This window comes from Heterodontus francisci, chromosome 34, assembly GCF_036365525.1.
Source record: "Heterodontus francisci isolate sHetFra1 chromosome 34, sHetFra1.hap1, whole genome shotgun sequence".
Taxonomy (NCBI): Eukaryota; Metazoa; Chordata; class Chondrichthyes; order Heterodontiformes; family Heterodontidae; genus Heterodontus; species Heterodontus francisci.
Genome location: NC_090404.1, coordinates 4,836,665 through 4,857,180, shown reverse-complemented (window position 1 = coordinate 4,857,180; position 20,516 = coordinate 4,836,665). Strand labels below are relative to the sequence as shown.

General features: G+C 40.3%; 1 gene segment (V, D, J or C); it reads left to right on the top strand.

Moving 5' to 3' along the window:
* Positions 1 to 7,139: 7,139 nt before the first annotated feature.
* On the top strand, positions 7,140 to 19,814 carry LOC137348942 (Ig heavy chain C region-like). The segment is given in 7 exon segments: positions 7,140 to 7,264; positions 7,392 to 7,724; positions 8,921 to 8,989; positions 16,351 to 16,647; positions 16,860 to 17,177; positions 18,582 to 18,887; positions 19,358 to 19,814. Coding segments are annotated over 7 exon segments (1,764 nt in total).
* Positions 19,815 to 20,516: the final 702 nt, after the last annotated feature.

The following is a 20,516-nucleotide window of genomic DNA, read 5'->3' as shown; positions in this document are numbered from 1 at the left end:
TTAGAATAGTTCTGGGGATGGAGGATTTTAGTGACAAGGACAAGTTGGAAAAACTGAGCTTATTCTTCTTCAAACAAAAGAGGTTGAGGGGAGATTAATAGACATGTACAATATTATGAGAGATTTAGGCAAGTTAGAGGTGAAAAATAAAAGCAAAATACTGCAGATGCTGGAAATCTGAAATAAAAACGAGAAATGCTGGATAAATTCAGCAGGTCTGGCAGCATCTGTGCAGAGAAAAACAGAGTTAATGTTTCCGGTCAGTGACCCTTCATCAGAACTAACAAATATTAGAAATGTAAAAGGTTTTAAGCAAGTAAAGCGGGGGTGGGGCAAGAGATAACAAAGGTGAAGGTGTTGATAAGATAGGATCACAGAGAATAACTGACCAGAAGGTCATGGAACAAAGGCATTAACATACCGTTCCGAGTATAAATACTGCTGAGTATTTCCAGCATTTCTTGTTTTATTTTATATTAGAGGAGGAAAAGTCGTTCACATTAACTAATGGTACAAGGACTAGGGGACACAGAATGAAGGCTTTGGGCAATAGATGCAAGGGGAATATGAAGAGGAACGCTGTAACACAGCGGGTGGTAATGACTTGGAAATTGCTGTCCACAAAGGTGGTGGAAGCAGAGACAATAAATGACTTCAAAAGGAAATTGGATGGTCATTTGAAGGAAATAGACTTGCAGGGCTATGAGGATCGAGTGGGGCAGTGGGGCACTGACTGAAAAGCTCTGTGGAGAGCCAGCATGTACTCAATGGGCCGAATGGCCTCCGTCTGTGCCGTAAATGACTCTCTAATTCTATGTCTCTAGGCGATATGAGGGGGAAGACAAATGACAGAGGAAATTGTTATGATCTGGAATGCAATTCCTGAAAGGGGGGAAGGAGATTGAATAATAACTTTTGAAAGGGAATTTCATAGATATTTCAAATGGAAAAAGAATGCACGGTTTTGGCGAAATAACAGGGGGGAGTGGAATAATTGGATAGTTTGTCAAAGAGCTGGTACAGTCCTGAAAGGCTGAATGGCCTCCTTCTCAGCTTTATCATTCGAGCAGTGTATGATTTACTTGCTCAATGCATCACTCCTTTTTACAACTATCGTTCGTAAAAAAGACCAAAAATTGTTGCATTTCTCTCGGGCCTTTCACGACCACAGGACGTCTCAAAAACGTTGCAACTAATGATCTACTTGTGAACTACCATCACTGATGGAATGTAGGAAATGCAGCAGCCAATTTGCACACAGCAAACATACGAACATGCGAATTGGGAGCAGCAGCAGGCCACTCGGCCCCTCCAATAACAGCAATACGATAATGACCAGATAGTCTGTTTTTGGAGGTCGTTTGAGGGATAAATACTGATCGGAAAACCTGGCACTTGTTCGAAATAGTGCCATGGGATCCTTCACACCTGAGAGAGCAGACAGCACCTTGGGTTCTTGTCCCATCCGAATGACGATACCTCTGACAGTGTAGCATTCCACTGCAGTTGCAGTGTAATTTTTGTGCTCAGGTCCTCGAGTAGAACATGAAACTTGGACCTGCAAACTCAGAGTGGAGAGTGGTACCAACCAAGCCACGGCTGATGATCAAGGGTCATTGCTCATTAAAATATAGATCAAGGAGGAATAAGTAAATGGAACTCCAGGCATTCAACAGTTAAACTTCCATTATAGATACTGTGTTAAATCAGGCAGAGTCCGGACCTCTCAGATCATTCCCTCGTATGGTACAGAACGGCAGGTAGTCAGTGCAGAGTGCAGGAGGAAATTCTTTTCTAAACTTTGCCAGTTTTGATGAAAGGTCACAGACCTGAAACGTTAACTTTGCTTCTCTCTCCACAGATGCTGCCAGTTCTGCTGAGCTTTTCCAGCACTTTTTGTTTTTGTTATAGTTAGTACAGTCACTGTCTGTGGGTGTGACCTTGAATCCAACACGAGAATAACTCTGCCATTCTGGGAATTGCACTGTAATATTCAACCAATTTTTAATTTGTTCCTGCGATGTGGGCGTCGCTGGATAGGCCAGCATTTATTGCCCATCCCTAATTGCCCTTGAACTGAGTGGCTGTCCAGTCCATTTCCGAGGACAGTTAAGAGTCAACCACATCGGCGTGGCTCTGGAGTCACATGTAGTCCAGACCAGATAAGGACAGCACATTTCCTTCCATAAATGACAATAGTGCATCAGATGGGTCTTCACAACAGTCGACAATGATATCATGGTCACCCATTTTTGATCGACAAGGGAATCAAGGGTTATCGGGGATTGGTGGGGGAGGGTTTCGGGGCAAGCAAGAAAGTGGTGTTAAGGCCACAACAAGATCAGCCATGATCTTCTTAAATGGCGGAGCAGACTTGAGGAGCTGAATGGCCTACTCCTGCCTCTATTTCTTATGTTCTTATCACAGTGACCCTATACCATCAGCCTCAGTAAATCTCACTGATGTACTGAACTCGTGAACAATAGTGCATGAATGGACTAAACGGAGAGGCTCTGGGAAATGTGGCTGAAGGAGTTCAGGACATTTGAATTTGGGACCACAGTGTGCTCTACCCACATGTTATATTTCACTGTGGCCAATGACTTACAATGAATATATGGCGGTGAAGAAAGGTACAGTTTATTCTCCCTTTATCTGTGTTCTTTAGAAGTAGAAAATGTATCCAATGATTTTCTATATTGCTGATGTGTTTGAAGTAATTCGAGTTGAGTGCTTTGATGTACATGAAAGGACCACATGTTCAGAAATATTACAATCGTCCCTTCATAACCCAGTCATATTCTCCCTTTATATCTTTGTGATAAATGTGCCCCATTAGTAGAGATACCGCAAGGATATCACCAGGCTTTTTGTGAATTGATCTCGTTACTTCTGGATATCCGAGGGATTGATATGATCCAGAAAATCAGGAAGAACTGGAAGGCGTCAAAGTAATTCAAATGAAATAAAGAGGCGGCTTCCTGTTAGGAATAGTCAATCACAAAGATGTGGTTGTAGAACAGCATCTTTCAGGCCCATCTATCTATCTGTCCATCTGTTCATTCCACGCATCCATCAATCTGTTCATCAGTACGTGAAACAAAACGTTTAGACATTCAGGAGATCTCTTCTGCTCTGTGCCAAACCTTCCCTTTTGTTCTATTCCTCACCAACCCCACCACTTTCACACAGCCTATTACATGTCTAACCTTTGCCAGTTCTGATGAAAGTTTATGGAGAAGCAAACAGCACTGAAACCGGCCCTTCGGCTCACCGAGTCTGTGCCAACCAACAACCACCCATTTATACTAATCCTACATTAATCCTATATTCCCTACCACATACCCACACTAGGAGTAATTTACAATAGCCAATTTACCCATCGACCTGCAAATCTTTGGCTGTGGGAAGAAACCAGAGTACCCGGCAGAAGCCCACGCGGTCACAAGGAGAACTCCACACAGGCAGTACCCGAATCCAGGTCACTGGAATTGTGAGGCTGCAGTGCTAACCATTGCGCCACTGTGTCGCCTAGTGCACAGACGTTAAACGTTAACTCTGTTTCTTTCTCCACAGTTGCTGCCAGACCTGCTGAGTATGTCCAACACTTTCCACTTTGATCTCAGATTTTCAGCATCAGCAGTATTTTGCTTTTATTCAGCCATCCAAATATCTAGTCATCCCTGCATCGTTGCAGCTATGCCTCCATCCACGCAAACAAGCATATTTATCAATTACAGAATGTATTTTCTCTCTGAGGCCCACACTAACTATCTATCTATCTATCTATCTATCTATCTATCTATCTATCTATCCATATATCTATCTATCCATCTATCGATCGATCTATCTATCTATCTATCTATCTATCTATCTATCTATCCATCCATCTATCTATCTCTCCATCCGTCTGTCTGTCTGTCTGTCTGTCTGTCTGTCTATCTATCTATCTATCTATCTATCTATCTATCTATCCATCTATCCATCCATCTATCTGTCTCTCCATCCGTCTGTCTGTCTGTCTGTCTATCTATCTATCTATCTATCTATCTATCTATCTATCTATCTATCCATCCATCTATCTATCTATCCATCTATCTGTCTCTCCATCCGTCTGTCTGTCTATCTATCTATCTATCTATCTATCTATCTATCTATCTATCTATCTATCTATCTATCTATCTATCCATCCATCTATCTGTCTCTCCATCCGTCTGTCTGTCTGTCTGTCTGTCTATCTATACATCTATCTATCTATCTATCTATCTATCTATCTATCTATCTATCTATCTATCTATCTATCTATCTATCCATCTATCTATCTATCTATCTATGCATCCATCTATCTGTCTCTCCATCCGTCTGTCTGTCTGTCTGTCTGTCTATCTATCTATCTATCTATCTATCTATCTATCTATCTATCTATCTATCCATCTATCTGTCTCTCCATCCGTCTGTCTGTCTGTCTGTCTATCTATCTATCTATCTATCTATCTATCTATCTATCCATCTATCTGTCTCTCCATCCGTCTGTCTGTCTATCTATCTATCTATCTATCTATCTATCTATCTATCTATCTATCTATCTATCTCTCCATCCGTCTGTCTGTCTGTCTATCTATCTATCTATCTATCTATCTATCTATCTATCTATCTATCTATCTATCTATCTCTCCATCCGTCTGTCTGTCTATCTATCTATCTATCTATCTATCTATCTATCTATCTATCTATCTATCTATCTATCTATCTATCTATCTATCTATCTATCTATCTATCTAAACATCTATCTGTCTCTCCATCCGTCTGTCTGTCTATCTATCTATCTATCTATCTATCTATCTATCTATCTATCTATCTATCTATCCATCTATCTATCTATCTATCTATGCATCCATCTATCTGTCTCTCCATCCGTCTGTCTGTCTGTCTGTCTATCTATCTATCTATCTATCTATCTATCTATCTATCTATCTATCTATCTATCCATCTATCTGTCTCTCCATCCGTCTGTCTGTCTGTCTATCTATCTATCTATCTATCTATCTATCTATCTATCTATCTATCTATCTATCCATCTATCTGTCTCTCCATCCGTCTGTCTGTCTATCTATCTATCTATCTATCTATCTATCTATCTATCTATCTATCTATCTATCTATCTATCTATCTCTCCATCCGTCTGTCTGTCTATCTATCTATCTATCTATCTATCTATCTATCTATCTATCTATCTATCTATCTATCTATCTATCTATCTATCTATCCATCTATCTGTCTCTCCATCCGTCTGTCTGTCTATCCATCTATCTATCTATCTATCTATCTATCTATCTATCTATCTATCTATCTATTGATCTATCCATCTATCTATCTATCTATCTGTCCGTCCGTCTGTCTGTCTGTCTATCTATCTATCTATCTATCTATTACAATGTTATGATATGCTGCACAGTTCCTCAGACTGTTGGTCCGAAAAGGGTGTCTGAGACAGTGGATATATTTCCTTTGCTGAGTGATGGGAACAGTTCACCTCGGTAAGCAACTGAAAAAAATAAAATTAACTCCAGTATTGTTGCTGGGCAGATTTGTTTATGAATAGGCCTCATTGACAATGGTAAGGGTTTGAAGTTGGTTTGTAGCCAAGCGGTCAGTAACGAGGAAACAGATCTTTGATTTACTGCACAGAACCCCAGATGCTTCCTGTAAATGACATTGCTGTTTGAGTCTCCCTGATGGCAGTCGGCTGGGTTGGTGCCAAATACTGTGTGGGGCAGATTAGTGTGAATATGAATGGACAAAGATGGCATTTAACCATTTAAATATTAACTATTCAGCAGCGCTCTTACAAAAAATAAATCATTTCACGGTATCACGTCTAAAGAATGATTTTCGGTAAACTCACTGCTCATATCATTATAAACTGGGAGCGCAAAATAATAAATTGACACGTGACAATTAAATATTATTCTGAATCATTAAGACCATTTATTTCTACTGCATGAAGTTCTGGAGAGAGATTTTAATGACCCCCACACCCACATCGGAAATAGAAAATTGGGAATCGTATATTAAATAAAGAAATAGGTGGAATTGCTCTGAACCCGCTGCATTTCCTTGAATTTTCTCACAGAGCTGTGTATCACATTCAAACTATAAAGACTCTTTCATTACTGATAACAGCTGCGGACAGTTTAATATCTGATAATTTGGATTGCATATCCATCCCTCTCAGTGGAGATATCAGTGGTTAGAAAAATACCCAGTTTGTGATCCGTTTCCACAACAAATAAAGCGTTTCTTTTTGTGATATTTTGTAGCATAGCTTTAAGTCCTGATATACTGTGTTCCTGATACCAGTGCGTGTTAAACAGTCTGTAATTATTAATGTTAGCTGCAATGATCTGGGTATCAGGGATAGATTTCCTGATTACCGTATTGATTCTGATTCACTAGATTCTCTTTTTCCAAAGCTGATATGAATTTTACGTATCAAGGCAAGCGGACTTCTGTATTCGGTAATTTTAAAAGGACTGGCGTCAGGAGCAGCTCGAGAAATGCAGACAGAGAGAGAGACTTGTATAATACGAGGCGTTTCTATTCATTCTGATCCTAAATCGTATAACTACAGCCATTCAAATTGAAAATAAAATCACTTTACTTATGTCCCGCATTTAATTGCATAAATTGATAACAATTCAAATTATCGGGGATGCTTCACTGGTAGAGATCGAAGGGATAGATAACGGGAGATGAATTGATACATACTATCAGTAACGTTTGACCTTGGTAACGGAATTTAATCTTAGCGATTCACATCCCCTGTGATGAGTTGAGGAAACAAAGGGGTTTAATTCACAGTCCACAATGCAATTGTTTAGTACTGACACATTCCTCACTGCAACAGTTCCATTTAGTACCAAGTAACACATTGCATTGAAACCACACAGCCAACTGACTATCCCTGGATACCGATAAAAAGTTCACGTTTAATAATAACTCAGTGTAATGATATGAGTCCATTCTGTTGATGATGTGGAAGGTGGGACGTGGATCCAGTAACCGCCTCTGTCAGGGAATCAATAGGCGGCGCCTGTAACCTCGCCCCCTTCTGCCGGGTATTTAAATTCCGGTCACTGGGACCGCAATCCAACAGTGTGGGAGCCGGTTTGCTCAGTGTGTTCTTACCAGAACCATTTCCCCCAAATTGGCAGAAGGATGAGGTCGGCGATTTCTCTCAGTCTGTTACTGGTTTTCTTATCCCGTGAGTAGTTTTTATTGTCCGAGTCTCTCACTGTTACTGTTTTAGTATTAGTCCCTCTCTGGAATGTTACAGAGTAAAGAATCATTTCACCAGGATTAATCCTCGGGCTTTTTGATATTTTTTACAGGTGTCCATTCGGATGTCGTGTTGACTCAGCCAGAGGCAGAGACCGGGAAACCCGGAGGCTCCCTGAGACTGACCTGTAAAACCAGCGGGTTCACTCTTGGCAGCACCACGATGAGCTGGGTCCGGCAGGTTCCCGGACAGGGGCTGGAGTGGCTGGTTAGCTACTACAGTTCATCCAACAATGCTTACGCCCCGGAGATTAAAGATCGATTTACTGCGTCCAAAGACACTTCAAACAACATCTTCGCTTTGGACATGAAGAGCCTGAAGACTGAAGACACCGCTATATATTACTGTGCCAGTGATCACAATGAGAGGAACCAGGGCTGGACATGTACAAGAACATATGGAGAGAGAATTCGACAACTTCCATCATAAACTGACGGTCAGTAATTTTATTAAATACAATATTAACGGCGGTGTTCAGAACCAGGCCATAGATTGTCTCTCACAGAACTAGCACAGTGAAAATTCAATGGTACAAATCTAAGACACTAACTGATGAGTAATTTTGGCTGTGCTGATTTTTAATGTTAACAGTGTCAGCAATTGCAGATCTGGATAAGATGCTAGTTTTTTAATGGGAGTGATACCTGGAGGGCGTTACTTGGAGCTGGGTTCAATTCCTACTGCATGGTATAAACTTTTGGATATATTCTGAATTAGATCAGAAGTGAATTTTTATTTGAAGTGAATATTGGGAGGCAGTACTGAACAGAGAGTGAGTGCAGTATTTGTGCAGGTTCGTGTCACTGTGGGTACTACAGTGGGTCACGGTGCTGTACAGAGCGAGTTCTTCATACAAAAACCCCAGACAGGGAGTTTGCTCAAACCAGCGATCACTAACATGGCGGATGGTCCATAAACAATGAGGGTTAAATATAAAATTGGGGAAATACAATATAGATTTGTAAAATTGTATAAAAGTCTCCTGCTTTATTCATGTTGACTGTCACGCTAAATCAGCACAGATGATTCAGAAATATTCCGATCTCTTTATAAATATAATGACTGGTATAAACTGAATTATCTCACTGATGTACTGTTAGGGGGATCGGAATCATGTTTTTGAGAGCGCTGTGAAATGTAATCTCTCTATTTTACAGTTAACAGTCCGCCGCAGTATTTGACACGGTATGTCTCACTGTGACTGGGTGGCACAGCAGTTACTGTCAATACAAAAACTCCCTCAGCACTAATTGATGAGTCTGGGTCAGTGCTCGCTTTGACAATCCAACTATATATACAGTGAATTTCTATTTGTGTCCTGCACTGTCCTCCTGGCACGGTTTATTATGGATAAACTGATTAATTATTCATTCATCAGTTGGTGATTTCAATAATTGCTGATATGTTACTGTGTGAAATATAAAACATCAGGGAAATTTATAAAGAGTGAAAAGAATCATTAACGCAGTTATAATTTTACAAAGAACCATCAAGATTTTATTTTGCCTCTGGAGTGTGGATATTTAAAATAATAATGGATTTCTCACTATTCTGTGCAGAGCCGGTTATTGTGTGACCCAGCCCAGGGAATGTAACACTGTGACTATCTTGACTACTGGGGACAAGGGACCATGGTGACGGTGACTGCAGGTAAGAAACATACATTTATTCATTAACTGTTTTATTTGTGTTTTTAATTTTATATTTCTGTTTATTGTAATGATACATTCGTTCACTGAAAAGTGGATTTGGTGGATTCTATATTGCGAATTTGTTGCAATGTTTTATGTGATTCTGCTGCTAAGGGATTAAAGAACTTAATGGTTTCTTTACACACGGTGCTGTTGAAGGATTCAGCTCCAGATTGATGTGATTTGGTGTTTATTTGTTGATGGGACTGAGTGTTTGGGCTACTTTAAATACCAAACTGTTTGGTATTTAAACCGTTTGACGTTTCTGCAATGTTTAATCTGGGTGACATCTAGTTGCTGCAGGTTTTCTGATCTAATAGAAACAATAAGTCTTTAAATATGTTTGAAATAAAATTATGCAGAAAGCTTCAGTGGTCAAAAATAGCCTTCTGATATTTTGATCTATTTTTATTTGTGGTAATTAAATTGCTATCTATCAATCTACTGCTTACGAATGCTCATATGTAACACAATAAATTTTGATGTAATTATGAATTACATAAATAACAAATTTGCAGCTTTGGCCAGATTTACATTAATATAACGTCACTTTTAATAATGCAGTGATATCAGGCAATATCAATGAAATATGCTACAGAATCAATATTAATTTATTAAACATGCTCTCTGTACTAACAAATCTGCTGCCATTATTTTATATATTTGGTAATTCAGAGACAGGCAGGCTCGGTGGATTCTGTATTGAGATGTTTTTTTTGGGATGTTACATTTGATTCTACTGAAAGTGATTGTGGAATTAAGCTGCTTCGCCTTGAAACGTACTGAGGTGGGATTCGGCCCCTCAGTGATGTGAGTTGGAGCTTATCTGCTGAGGAGAGTGTGTCTTTGTGTTACAAAGTAAAATTTGTAAAACTATTTGGCGTTTCTGCTTTGTTGAACCCGGGTGACACCGAGCGGCTGCAGGTTTTCTGATCAAATGGATACATTCTATTTGTTTGAAACTGCTTCAAAGACGATTCGAAAGCCGGATAACAGGCAGATTTCAGAAATTAAGAAAAAGATATTTCAAGGCATTTAAAAAATTTAAATGATAATTGCAGATTGAACTGTTCAGCCATGGTTTGTAACGCTCCTTCAATCCGTGAAATGTTACTGCAATTACAAACTGAATAAGTAGCAGGTTTGCAGATTGGAGAGTAAAATTAATACAATTCAAACAATTATAATGCGGCAATATGTCCTCATATAAACCAAATACGCTTTCATATTAATATCGATTCATTATTCAAGAATCGTCTTTTACAGTTCTGGCGTGCCAAGCGCACAATTGTCGTGACCGGAAAACTTTATGACTGGAGACTATTTTTAATTGTGTTTGAAATTATTTCAATAAGAGTGTGCTTATTCCAGTGCTGTTTTCAGGTTAATGAGCGCTTTTAAATTAATTGTGATATTCCTGATTAAAACAGGTGAACGTCAGCTTGTATTTACTTACAACTTAAATAGGCGTTGTAAATTGCAGTTTGTCAGTGTAATATATCTGTCCGGTTATTACATTCTTTGCGTTCATGTTCTTCCATGTTCTTTCTTCAATGTCACTTGTTGTTGGACAGTGAGATAATTATCACTAATGTAATATTAACCATTTTCCTGGGACAAGAGGTCAATGGCAGTCAAAGAATTGTGCATATGATTTTATTTAAATTGAAGAAACTTGCAGACTGCGTAAGGCTAAAGACAAACAAATAACACCTGGAAATTCAAGCAGATTCAATTAATTACAAAAGTTTAATGTTAGTTTTGAATTCAGTAACAACATCCTGTCTCCCATAGTTGTGCTGCACGCAGGATGGAATGATAGACAAAAAACAGATTATACCTGAGAGTTATGCTTAATAAATATTAAATTGATCCGCCAAATCTCGGCTACATTTGCTCATTAGGTTTCAATGTCACAGATGATCTGAAAGAGTTGTTTTTGTCCAGTTTTGCAGTGATCATTTTGGAACTTCTTTCAATAAAATCAAAATATATTTTGCAATTAATTTGTGAATTACGGGAGTAAAATCTAAAAACATCGTGTGATTAAATAGTGGCAGCATAGTTACTGATCGCAAAGTGCCCGGATGTTTTAGATATTTTATCTCATATAGTTAAGATTTATAACGATATTTAAACACGGGAGAGCTGCTTTCACAAACAGGCCATGTTGCAGCCCAGTTAGTGACATGTGACCCCGGCCAGGCTAAATACATTGTGTGAAATACTCGCTGAGAATGGAAGGAGCTTATAATATATCAACGCATTCAGATACCTGCGCAGTTTACAAGTTTGTAGAGAGAAAGCAGGGCGGGACTAGAAGTTATTGTTCATTTTAAATTATTGCACTGTGATTCGATTTCAGCATGAAGTAATATATTTGTCTGAAGGTTTTCATCTATTAATATGACGTTAATTATTTAATATTGATAAAGTGTCATAATAACTTAATTAAAACTCCATTAATTCACAAGGTGCCAGGCAGAAACTGGTCTTGAAGTAATATTAACTAATTTATTTATTTTTATTTATTTATAAATGATAAATGCAGTATAAAATCAGCTAACATGAATATTAGCTTAGAATATAATAGTGCTAATTCACTAAACATAAATGACCTCCCACAATTCAATAGTATACTTGCCAGGATTCCAATGAGTGCAAAATCTCAAGAATCGGAGAGATTAATTCATTATGTCTGGCAATAACTTAGAGAACAATACATTTCTTACTCAGCTGTTCTCAGCTCAATCAAGTATCACCGCAGATTTTAATGAATTAACTTTGAGCAGTGGTTCAACTAATTTTTTTTGTAAAATTGAATTATGAAATTGTGTCAAATCAGTGGGTAATCAGCTTGCAACATACATATCTCCTGATTTTCTAAATTCTTACTCTGTCACTGAGTTCTGGTTATGGACATCTAATTTTCCTGAATGTGTATTCTTCTGATGTACCCATTTTAAGCGAAACTTTCTTACATGCTTTTAAGATTGTAAACAGACAGGGAGAAACATTTGGAGGTCGAAGGGAGTTTTTGAAATGAATATCAGTTTAATTTCAAAGAGTATACAGACTTGGAGTGGTCACAATTTGACAATTGATGAACTGGAATAAAAGAGCTTCATTGAAATTGACAATTGAACAGATCTATCTGCTGAGAGCCCGATTGTTGCACCGTTTGTGTCTGTTCTGTTTCTGTGCGCCTGCTCACTGTGTCAGGACGAGGAATCCTCCCTGCAGGTTGCAAACAGACTGGTTCGTTTCATTTCAAGGAGTGCAACTTGATCCATTTAATTAAGAAACTTGTACCCCCGAGAAACCTAAAAGTTTGACTTTAGGTTTGATGAGGCGCCTCAGCAATGAGATCATAATTCCAGTCTGTGGCAGTCAGAAATAACAGTTCAGAGACACAACAGACGGACTGTCGAAGGAGATTTGGTCAGTTTGTAATCAGTAATGTGCCTCCCTTGGGAGTGATTGATTCGGCAATGTAGAGGAAGTTTTACTGTATATTTAATCTATATTGTAACTGTTCTGGGACTACTTGATGGGGACAGCGTAGAGGGAGGAATTACTCAGTATCTAAACCGGATTGAACCTGTCCTGGATATATTTGATGGGACAGCGTTGAGGGAATTTTTGTTTTATATTAAACTGATGCTGTACCTGACCCAGAGTGACAGTGTGGTGTAGGGGCGGCTTTCTACGGAATATGACACTTGCGATGTCTGAGATTACAACTCATGATAGGGCCGTATAGAGGGATCTTTACTTTGCAGCTTAACTGTCCTGTACCTGATCTGAGAATGTTTTCCCCACAGTGTTCAAGGAATCTCAATGTGCATCAAACTCATAAGCTGTGAGTTCTCGACCCAGATATATGAATATAAATTATTCAATTGTCCAGCTGAAACAATGCACATGAATTGATTTTAATAATAATTCTTGGCCAAATTTAAATGAATTAATAATATTTAAACATATTAAGTTTCAGATAATTATTGAATGAGATTGGCCTGATTTTGAGTGCACTTTCAGAACAAACAGTTTCAGGAAGTGATTGTGACGCTCCAGAGACCAACGCCTGTTCTGATCTGATGGGAGACTGGACGTTATTTTGGCACTTTAAATGGAGATAGTGGAGACTCCCACTCCGAATAACCATCATGATATTCTCATGTTTGAAATCATTATTTAGTTCAAGTATTTTCAAAAGGTGACAGTCAGTGATAAACTCTGGTGAGTTGCAATCATTGGATTGTGTCACAGCAGAGGGCACAGAGCCACTGAAGTAAGCTCTTGTGAAATTTTTGAAGTGATACAATGAGCTTGCAATCAATGTCAATCACAATATGCTTTAAGTCTCTGACAGTATCTGATTGACTCATTTGAATAAAATCGCTCAGAACCTCTTATTTTAAAAACCCTCTTTCATTATAAAAAGCAACAAAATATATGTCACAGAGATGTTAAAATTTATGAAGCTTTTCGTCCCATTAAATTGAGGATAACTAATACTACTGAGTCGGGTAGAATGATAGAAAGTTCTCGCAGAGAATTTGGCCATTCAGCCCGTCATGCCTGTGTTAGCTCTCAAAGCGCTCTCCAATTTAATCTGACAAGCCAGTTTTTCCCTCATAGCCACGCAAATTAATGTCCTTCGAGGATATGTCCGGTTGCGCCTGCCGAGAAGCTGCACAGACACGACGGGCTGAATGGCCTCCTTTTGTGGTGTAATCGTTCGATGCATCTGTGAAAAGCCCCCTCTGTCAGGAAAGAAACCTTTTTCCGCAGCCACCACCCGCCCACGCTCGTTTTTGACAATTAATTATTTTGTTACTGACCCACTTTTCAGAGGAAATAGTTTTTCCTTATCTGCTCTATCAAAACATCCCATAATTTTGAACATAACTAATCGGTAATCGCCTAACGAGAACAATTATCTCGTATAATAACTCTATATAACTGAACTCCCTCATTCCTGGCATCAGTCTGGTAAACTCCCTCCACACTCCCCACAAAGCCTTGACATCCTTTCGAAAGTGTGACGGCCAGAATTGTGCAAAAATACTCCAGCCTAACTAGTGATTCGTAATACTTTAATATGACTTACTGGTTTTTTGTAATTCGTACTACATTTTACAAGACCAAGTATTCCATTCGCTTTCTTAACGACCTTGAAAAAAAACATTGTGAAAATGCAACTCTGGTCCCTCTACATTTCTACCCCTTGAATATCGGACCATTTAGATTGCATTAACTTTCCGTGTTGTCCCTCAAAAGTTCCAGCACTTCACATTTAACCGCATGAAATTGTATTTGCTCTGTCTCTGAACATTTCACCTGCCCATGTCCTTCTGAACTCTGATACTATCCTGCTCACTATTTGTTTAGTATCGTCTTTGACCTTCGAAATTCTACGCCCCATACCCAATACCACGTCATTATATTTAACAAAAATAATAATGACCCTATGACCAACCCAAGGGGGGATCACAATGCTTAATTCTCTCCAGTCAGAAAATCATTGGTTCACCGTCACTCTCTGTTTCCTATACCTGAACAGGTTACTCAGACGACTTTAATCCACGTGCTTCCATTTTCCGAATGTTCTCTTACGTGACATGTTATCTAATGCCATTTGAAAGCCCATATGTCCTACTGTTGCGCCAGCATAACCAGCATCCTCTTTCACATCATATTGGTGAGCGAGCTTCCAATATCTGACCGATAGGCCTCAGGTGTTTGAATTATCCGCACAAATCAGAAGTGAGAGTTGACCATGTCAGCAATAACACTTCAGGAACTTTTGTCTTTCCTTCCATGGAACCGACTGATATTCACTCGATTTATAATGTTTAAGTAATGACAATATCAGATATTTGTAGAATATTTGTAGAATAGTCCTGATGTTCACATTATGGTCGGTGCAAGCAGCAAGAAGATGTGTCTGTAACGACACAGTCAGCAACACCAGTTCTCACTGGTGAGGGGTGGGAAGATACTTTGGAAAGTTAAATGGACCATTTCAAGTGCATCAGTCCAAATGACCGATTTTTAGGAATCGGATCGAATTCGGTTTATTATTTGAGTTGGAGGGAGAAGCAAACTCCAGAGAATCCATTCAGTCGAATAATATAGAACAGAAGTCACAATCTTCAAGTACTGAAAAGGAAAGTGATAGCTTTGAGTCATTGCCGAGTCATTAAAAACTTTAATTCCAGAAACTAGGCTGTGTAAAAATTCCCCTCTGAAATCTGTGTACGAAATGATTCAGTCCATATTTTAAAGTAGACTTCAACTATTTATTGTAAAAGTTCTTGATTATTATAGGAACATAGAAGATTAAAATGAAGTCTGGTAGAGGTGTTTTGAATAATGAATGTTTTATACAGAAATTCAGATACCAATTTGCCAGGATCAGTGAGTTGGTCTGTCGAGGGCACTGATTTAAAATCAGCGTCAAAAGAATGAAGGAAGAGTGTATGAATCTACTTTTCTACACAGGGGGTTGTTAGGATCTGGAATGTCCTATCAGAAAGAGGGCTGTAAATAGAATCTAAAATAGCTGGATAAAATGAAATTTTGAAAAGATTAGGAATTGGAAGGTCAGCGGGATCGCTGGAGTGATCTTTCACAGGCCTGATGGACCGAATGGCCTTCTTCTCAGCTATCATGTCTATGAATTTATCACCCAGGGTCATAAGCATGCTCAGATGTATTGTAGGTTTTTATGGGAAAGTAATGGTATGAATTTGCCTGGTATTCAAGTTTACAGTATTAAGTTCATTTTACAAGCACGCATTCCAATGGCACTTTTTCAGAGTAATTGCTATATTTTTGGAGGGGGAGTGGGAGTTGGGGGGGCGGGGTGGTCTGCTGGTGGTGGGGAGGGTTGCTGGGAGGAGGTGGAGGTGCGGGGAAACCCAGCAGTCAATTTGCAGAGAAGAAATTTCCAAAAACTAAATGCCGCATGTTTTTTGACCAAGTGTTGTTGATTTAGAAATAAATATTGGCCGAACAAAGTGGGGAAACTCCTCTTTCAGTTTAATTCAATGAAAAATACCTTATTGAGAACTTCAAAAGGCTCTTAGTTTTGTAATGTGACAGGTCCTGAAAGAGAGGTGTGTTCCTGACCAGGGGACCCACAGGTGATGATCACCAAATGATGTAACTGATCGCAGCTCAAATGCGGATGAAGGTTTTAATCGGAAAATATTGGAATCAGTTTCCAGCTGGAGTCGAATTGCGAGATGTCTGGTTACTTAATAAGCATGAATCACAGTCTAACTTGTTCAATTTGCCATTCTTTCCTAGCGACACCGTCTCCCCCAACTCTTTACGGCCTGTGCTCCTGTGAACAACCCAACACCGATGGCTCCATGGCCTACGGCTGTTTGGCGATGGACTACATCCCCCAAATCACCAGCGTTTCCTGGAAGAAAGGTGAAGAACCGATCACCACTGGTTTGAAGACTTACCCGTCAGTGCTGAACAAGAAGGGAACCTACACCCTGAGCAGCCAATTAACCATCACCGAGTCAGAGGTGGGAAGCAGCAAAATCTACTGCGAGGTTCGACGCGGAGAGTCGCTCTGGATCAAGGAAATTCCAGGTTAGTGTTGTGGAAACTGTGGAAAAACAGAAAAGCTAGAAGGATCTTGTGTAGAACATTGGCTATTCCACATTTAGAGTGTTGTGCACAGTGCAGACCCCTGGAAACATCAGTTAGTGCCTGCTTGATGCAAATAACCTGTTAAAATATAAGAACAGTTTGTATTAGTTATTAATTTCTTCTCGAAATGTCTAACATGTTTTTTCTTGAAGATTGTAAAGGTGACATCGTCCATCCAACTGTTATCCTCACCCAGACTTCCAGTGAAGAAATCACAAGCAGCAGATTTGCAACTGTCGTGTGTTCAATCATCGATTTCCATCCAGAAGCAATAACCGTGAGTTGGTTGAAGGATGGACATCCCATGGAATCGGGCTTCGTCACCTCTCCCGCCTGTGAAACGAACGGGAACTTCTCAGCGACCAGTCGGCTGACAGTCCCCGCTCGGGAATGGTTCACCAACACGGTCTATACCTGCCAGGTCTCCCATCAAGCGGCCACCCAAAGCCGAAACATCACCGGATCTCCAGGTAAGATGCACAGTCCCAGGAAGCTCCACACCTTTCTGTACTCCATGTTACTGAAAGTCAGGAATTTATTGGAGTTAGTACAAAGAACAATTTCTAAATCGCCATCGTGCAGTTTTTATGTGTTATTTGGCTGTGAGTTTAGGATTTAGAAATTAGAAATTAGGATTGCTCACGGTTCAACATGTCATCACATCATGAAAGAATGTTTAGCTCTACTGTGATGTCATATAGTGAGTGAGGTGGCCTGTATATCAGCTTGATCCTGAATGGGCTAATCATACACGGAGCAGCAATCGGCATCTGGAACCCTTTCTTGGTAACGGCCTCGGAATCAGGTGCCAGAAAGAGCATCTACCCTATTTAGAAAACTGTGTTCAATTTTGGACTGCAGAGCACAGGAAGAATGTATTGGCCTTGGGAGTGGTGCAACAAGAATTGACCATAATGATAACGGGGCTGATCGGGTTAAGTTAAGAGGACAGGTTTCACAGGCCAAACTGGTATTGCTTTGAGGATAGAAGATTAAAGGGTGATCTAATTGAGGTGGTTAAGATGTTTACTGGAATTGATGGAGTCAATGGAGAAAAATATTTCCTCTGGTGAGGAACTTCAGAACAAGGGGGCATAACCTTCAGATTAGACCATGGTCATTCAGGAATGATATCAGGAAGGGAATATTCACACAGTAGATAGCGGTAATCTGGAATTCTCTCCCCCAACTCGCTTTAGAAGCTTGACATCCATTGAAAACTTTAATGTTGCGAGTGATAGATTTCTGACAGGTAAGGGTATTAAGGGTTATATATGGGTAAACAGAATTAAGATACAATTCAGACATCGTGTAATTGAATGGCGGAACGCAGCTCGAGGGGCTGAATGCACACTCGTATTCTTATGGTCTTATTACAGTCCTGTGGTCAGATCGCCTTCTAACTCCAGGCCGACACATGAGAAATACTCACTCGTGGCAGATATTAGAAAACTATCTCGTCCAGTATTGCGAATTATTCCTCACCACAGAAAAACAAAAACCTTGGGACTGCATTTTACCGACCTTTCGCCCCTCCTCTGTCTGGTTGCTGAACATTTTCATCTCCCCAAATATACTGACAAGGCACCAGAACATTAACTTTGTTTCCAGTTGGTCCGAAAATTCGTAATTTCATTCGTTTTGAGCCAGTATGAATTTCATGTGTAGCTCATGTCCTCGGGTGACAGAGCCATTATATTCAGCAGAGATGTGATCCGCTTGGATGTCCCTGAATTTACAAATCGTTGCCCTTCCCATGAACGACAGTGTTGAAGTGAAAGGTGTTTTTCCCCTCCTGAAGAAAGTGATAGTTAAATACTCGCGTCCTGATCCTGAAGATGGAGATTTCTTTGACTCTCATTTCTGTTCTGCAGATTCTTCCGAGTGCAATCATCCAGTAATTAAACTACTGCCACCATCAATAGAACAGGTCTTACTGGAGGCGACGGTCACCTTAACCTGCGTCGTGTCTAATGCTCCTTATGGTGTCAACGTGTCCTGGACACAAGAACAGAAGCCTTTGAAATCAGAGATTGCCGTCCAACCCGGAGAGGATCCCGACAGCGTGATCAGCACTGTAGACATCTCGACACAAGCCTGGCTGAGTGAGGCTGTGTTCTACTGTGTGGTGAGCCATCAGGATCTGCCGACTCCTCTCAGAGATTCCATCCACAAGGAAGGTGAGCAATGTGATTGAAGCAATAAGTCAGAGGTTGTGCTTCTTGCCGGTGTTTGTGCAAGGCCCAATTAAGTGGTTGAATGGATTACGCTGATACTTTAATTGTAATTCACTATTGAACCTCCCTGGGGCCAGAGGTGATGCATTTCAGGTGATGCTAGATACGTAGATTATGGAGAAAGGAATAGAAAGAGCTGAAGTAAGGTGGGAGGAGGTCCGTGTGCAGCATAAACACCAGCATAGGCTAGCTCGTCCTAATGGCCTGCTCCTGTGCTGCATGTTCTATGTAATTTTCCAGTCAAATCCTTTATGTTCTCGGCGAGCAGGATTGCAGCGCCTCTGCGCCGGCTGGAAAACAGCACAGGCCCCAGAGAGGAAAAGGAAAACCTTCACAATTTCTCTCACATTTAACCACCGGTGTCATTGTCTCTGAAATTGTCTAGTTTATTGACATTTATTTTAATTTTTCAGCATGGAAAGATCTGCGGGAACCGTCTGTGTCTGTTCTCCTGCCCCCAGCAGAAGAAGTCTCCGCAGAGAGGTTCCTCTCCCTCACCTGCTTAGTGAGAGGTTTCTCCCCCCGAGAGATCTTCGTCAAGTGGACTGTCAATGACAAGTCGGTGAATCCCGGCAACTACAAGAACACCGAGGTGATGGCGGAGAACGACAAGAGCTCCTTCTTCATCTACAGCCTGTTATCCATTGCAGCGGAGGAGTGGGCCAGCGGCGCTTCTTACTCCTGTGTGGTGGGACATGAAGCGATCCCCTTGAAGATCATCAACAGAACAGTTAATAAATCCAGCGGTAAACCGAGTTTTGTGAACATTTCCCTTGCACTGTTGGACACCGTTAATTCATGTCAATGAGAATTTCTCGATTGCATTTCAATTCTTAAATAAAAAAACACAATAAAGACCTTTTCTTCCAATCGCGATTTAAATACACAACAGCTCAATGAATTGGGCTTCACACATTTGCTAAGTGTAGGTCTTTTCATCAAAGCATGATATTTGCAGGTCTCGGGCCCAAGTCTTGTCCAACCAGTGTTTCCAGCACATATTAATTCACAGAGTAAACCTGATTCATTATTGGATTCTGTGGAAGAATTTCAGCAACTTTCCTCCCGTTGGAGGAGGGGGAGGCGGTGGGGAGCATTAGAGGGGGACAGGGGTGGGGGGCCGGGGAGGAGGAGATGGGGAATCTGGACATTTCCCCTTACCAACAAAAATACGCAGTGCATTTAGATCTCGGTGTACCTGCTTCTCGTGTTGGCCATCCCTTCAGAATAGGGTCAGTTTTTAGTTGCAGCATCATGCACACTGGGAACTGAAGTGATGGCCACACACGAATACGAAGTCTTCCCAAAATCCCCCATCAGAAAGAGGGGGAAGAGGAATTTACTAAAACACTGTACCCCACTTCCCAAACAAAGAGGAAAGGGTACTTGTGAATCCACTGCAACGGTACTTCTGCAACAGACAGACGGTAAAGAGAATTGTGAACTGACTGTTGCTCCTCCCCATATTTCCTCCAACAGAAAAAGGGGCAAGGACATTTGTAAACCTTATACTCCCAGTCCCCCTGCTCTCTATTAAATGGACTCAAATGCCATCAGTACAAAGTCGGCTTC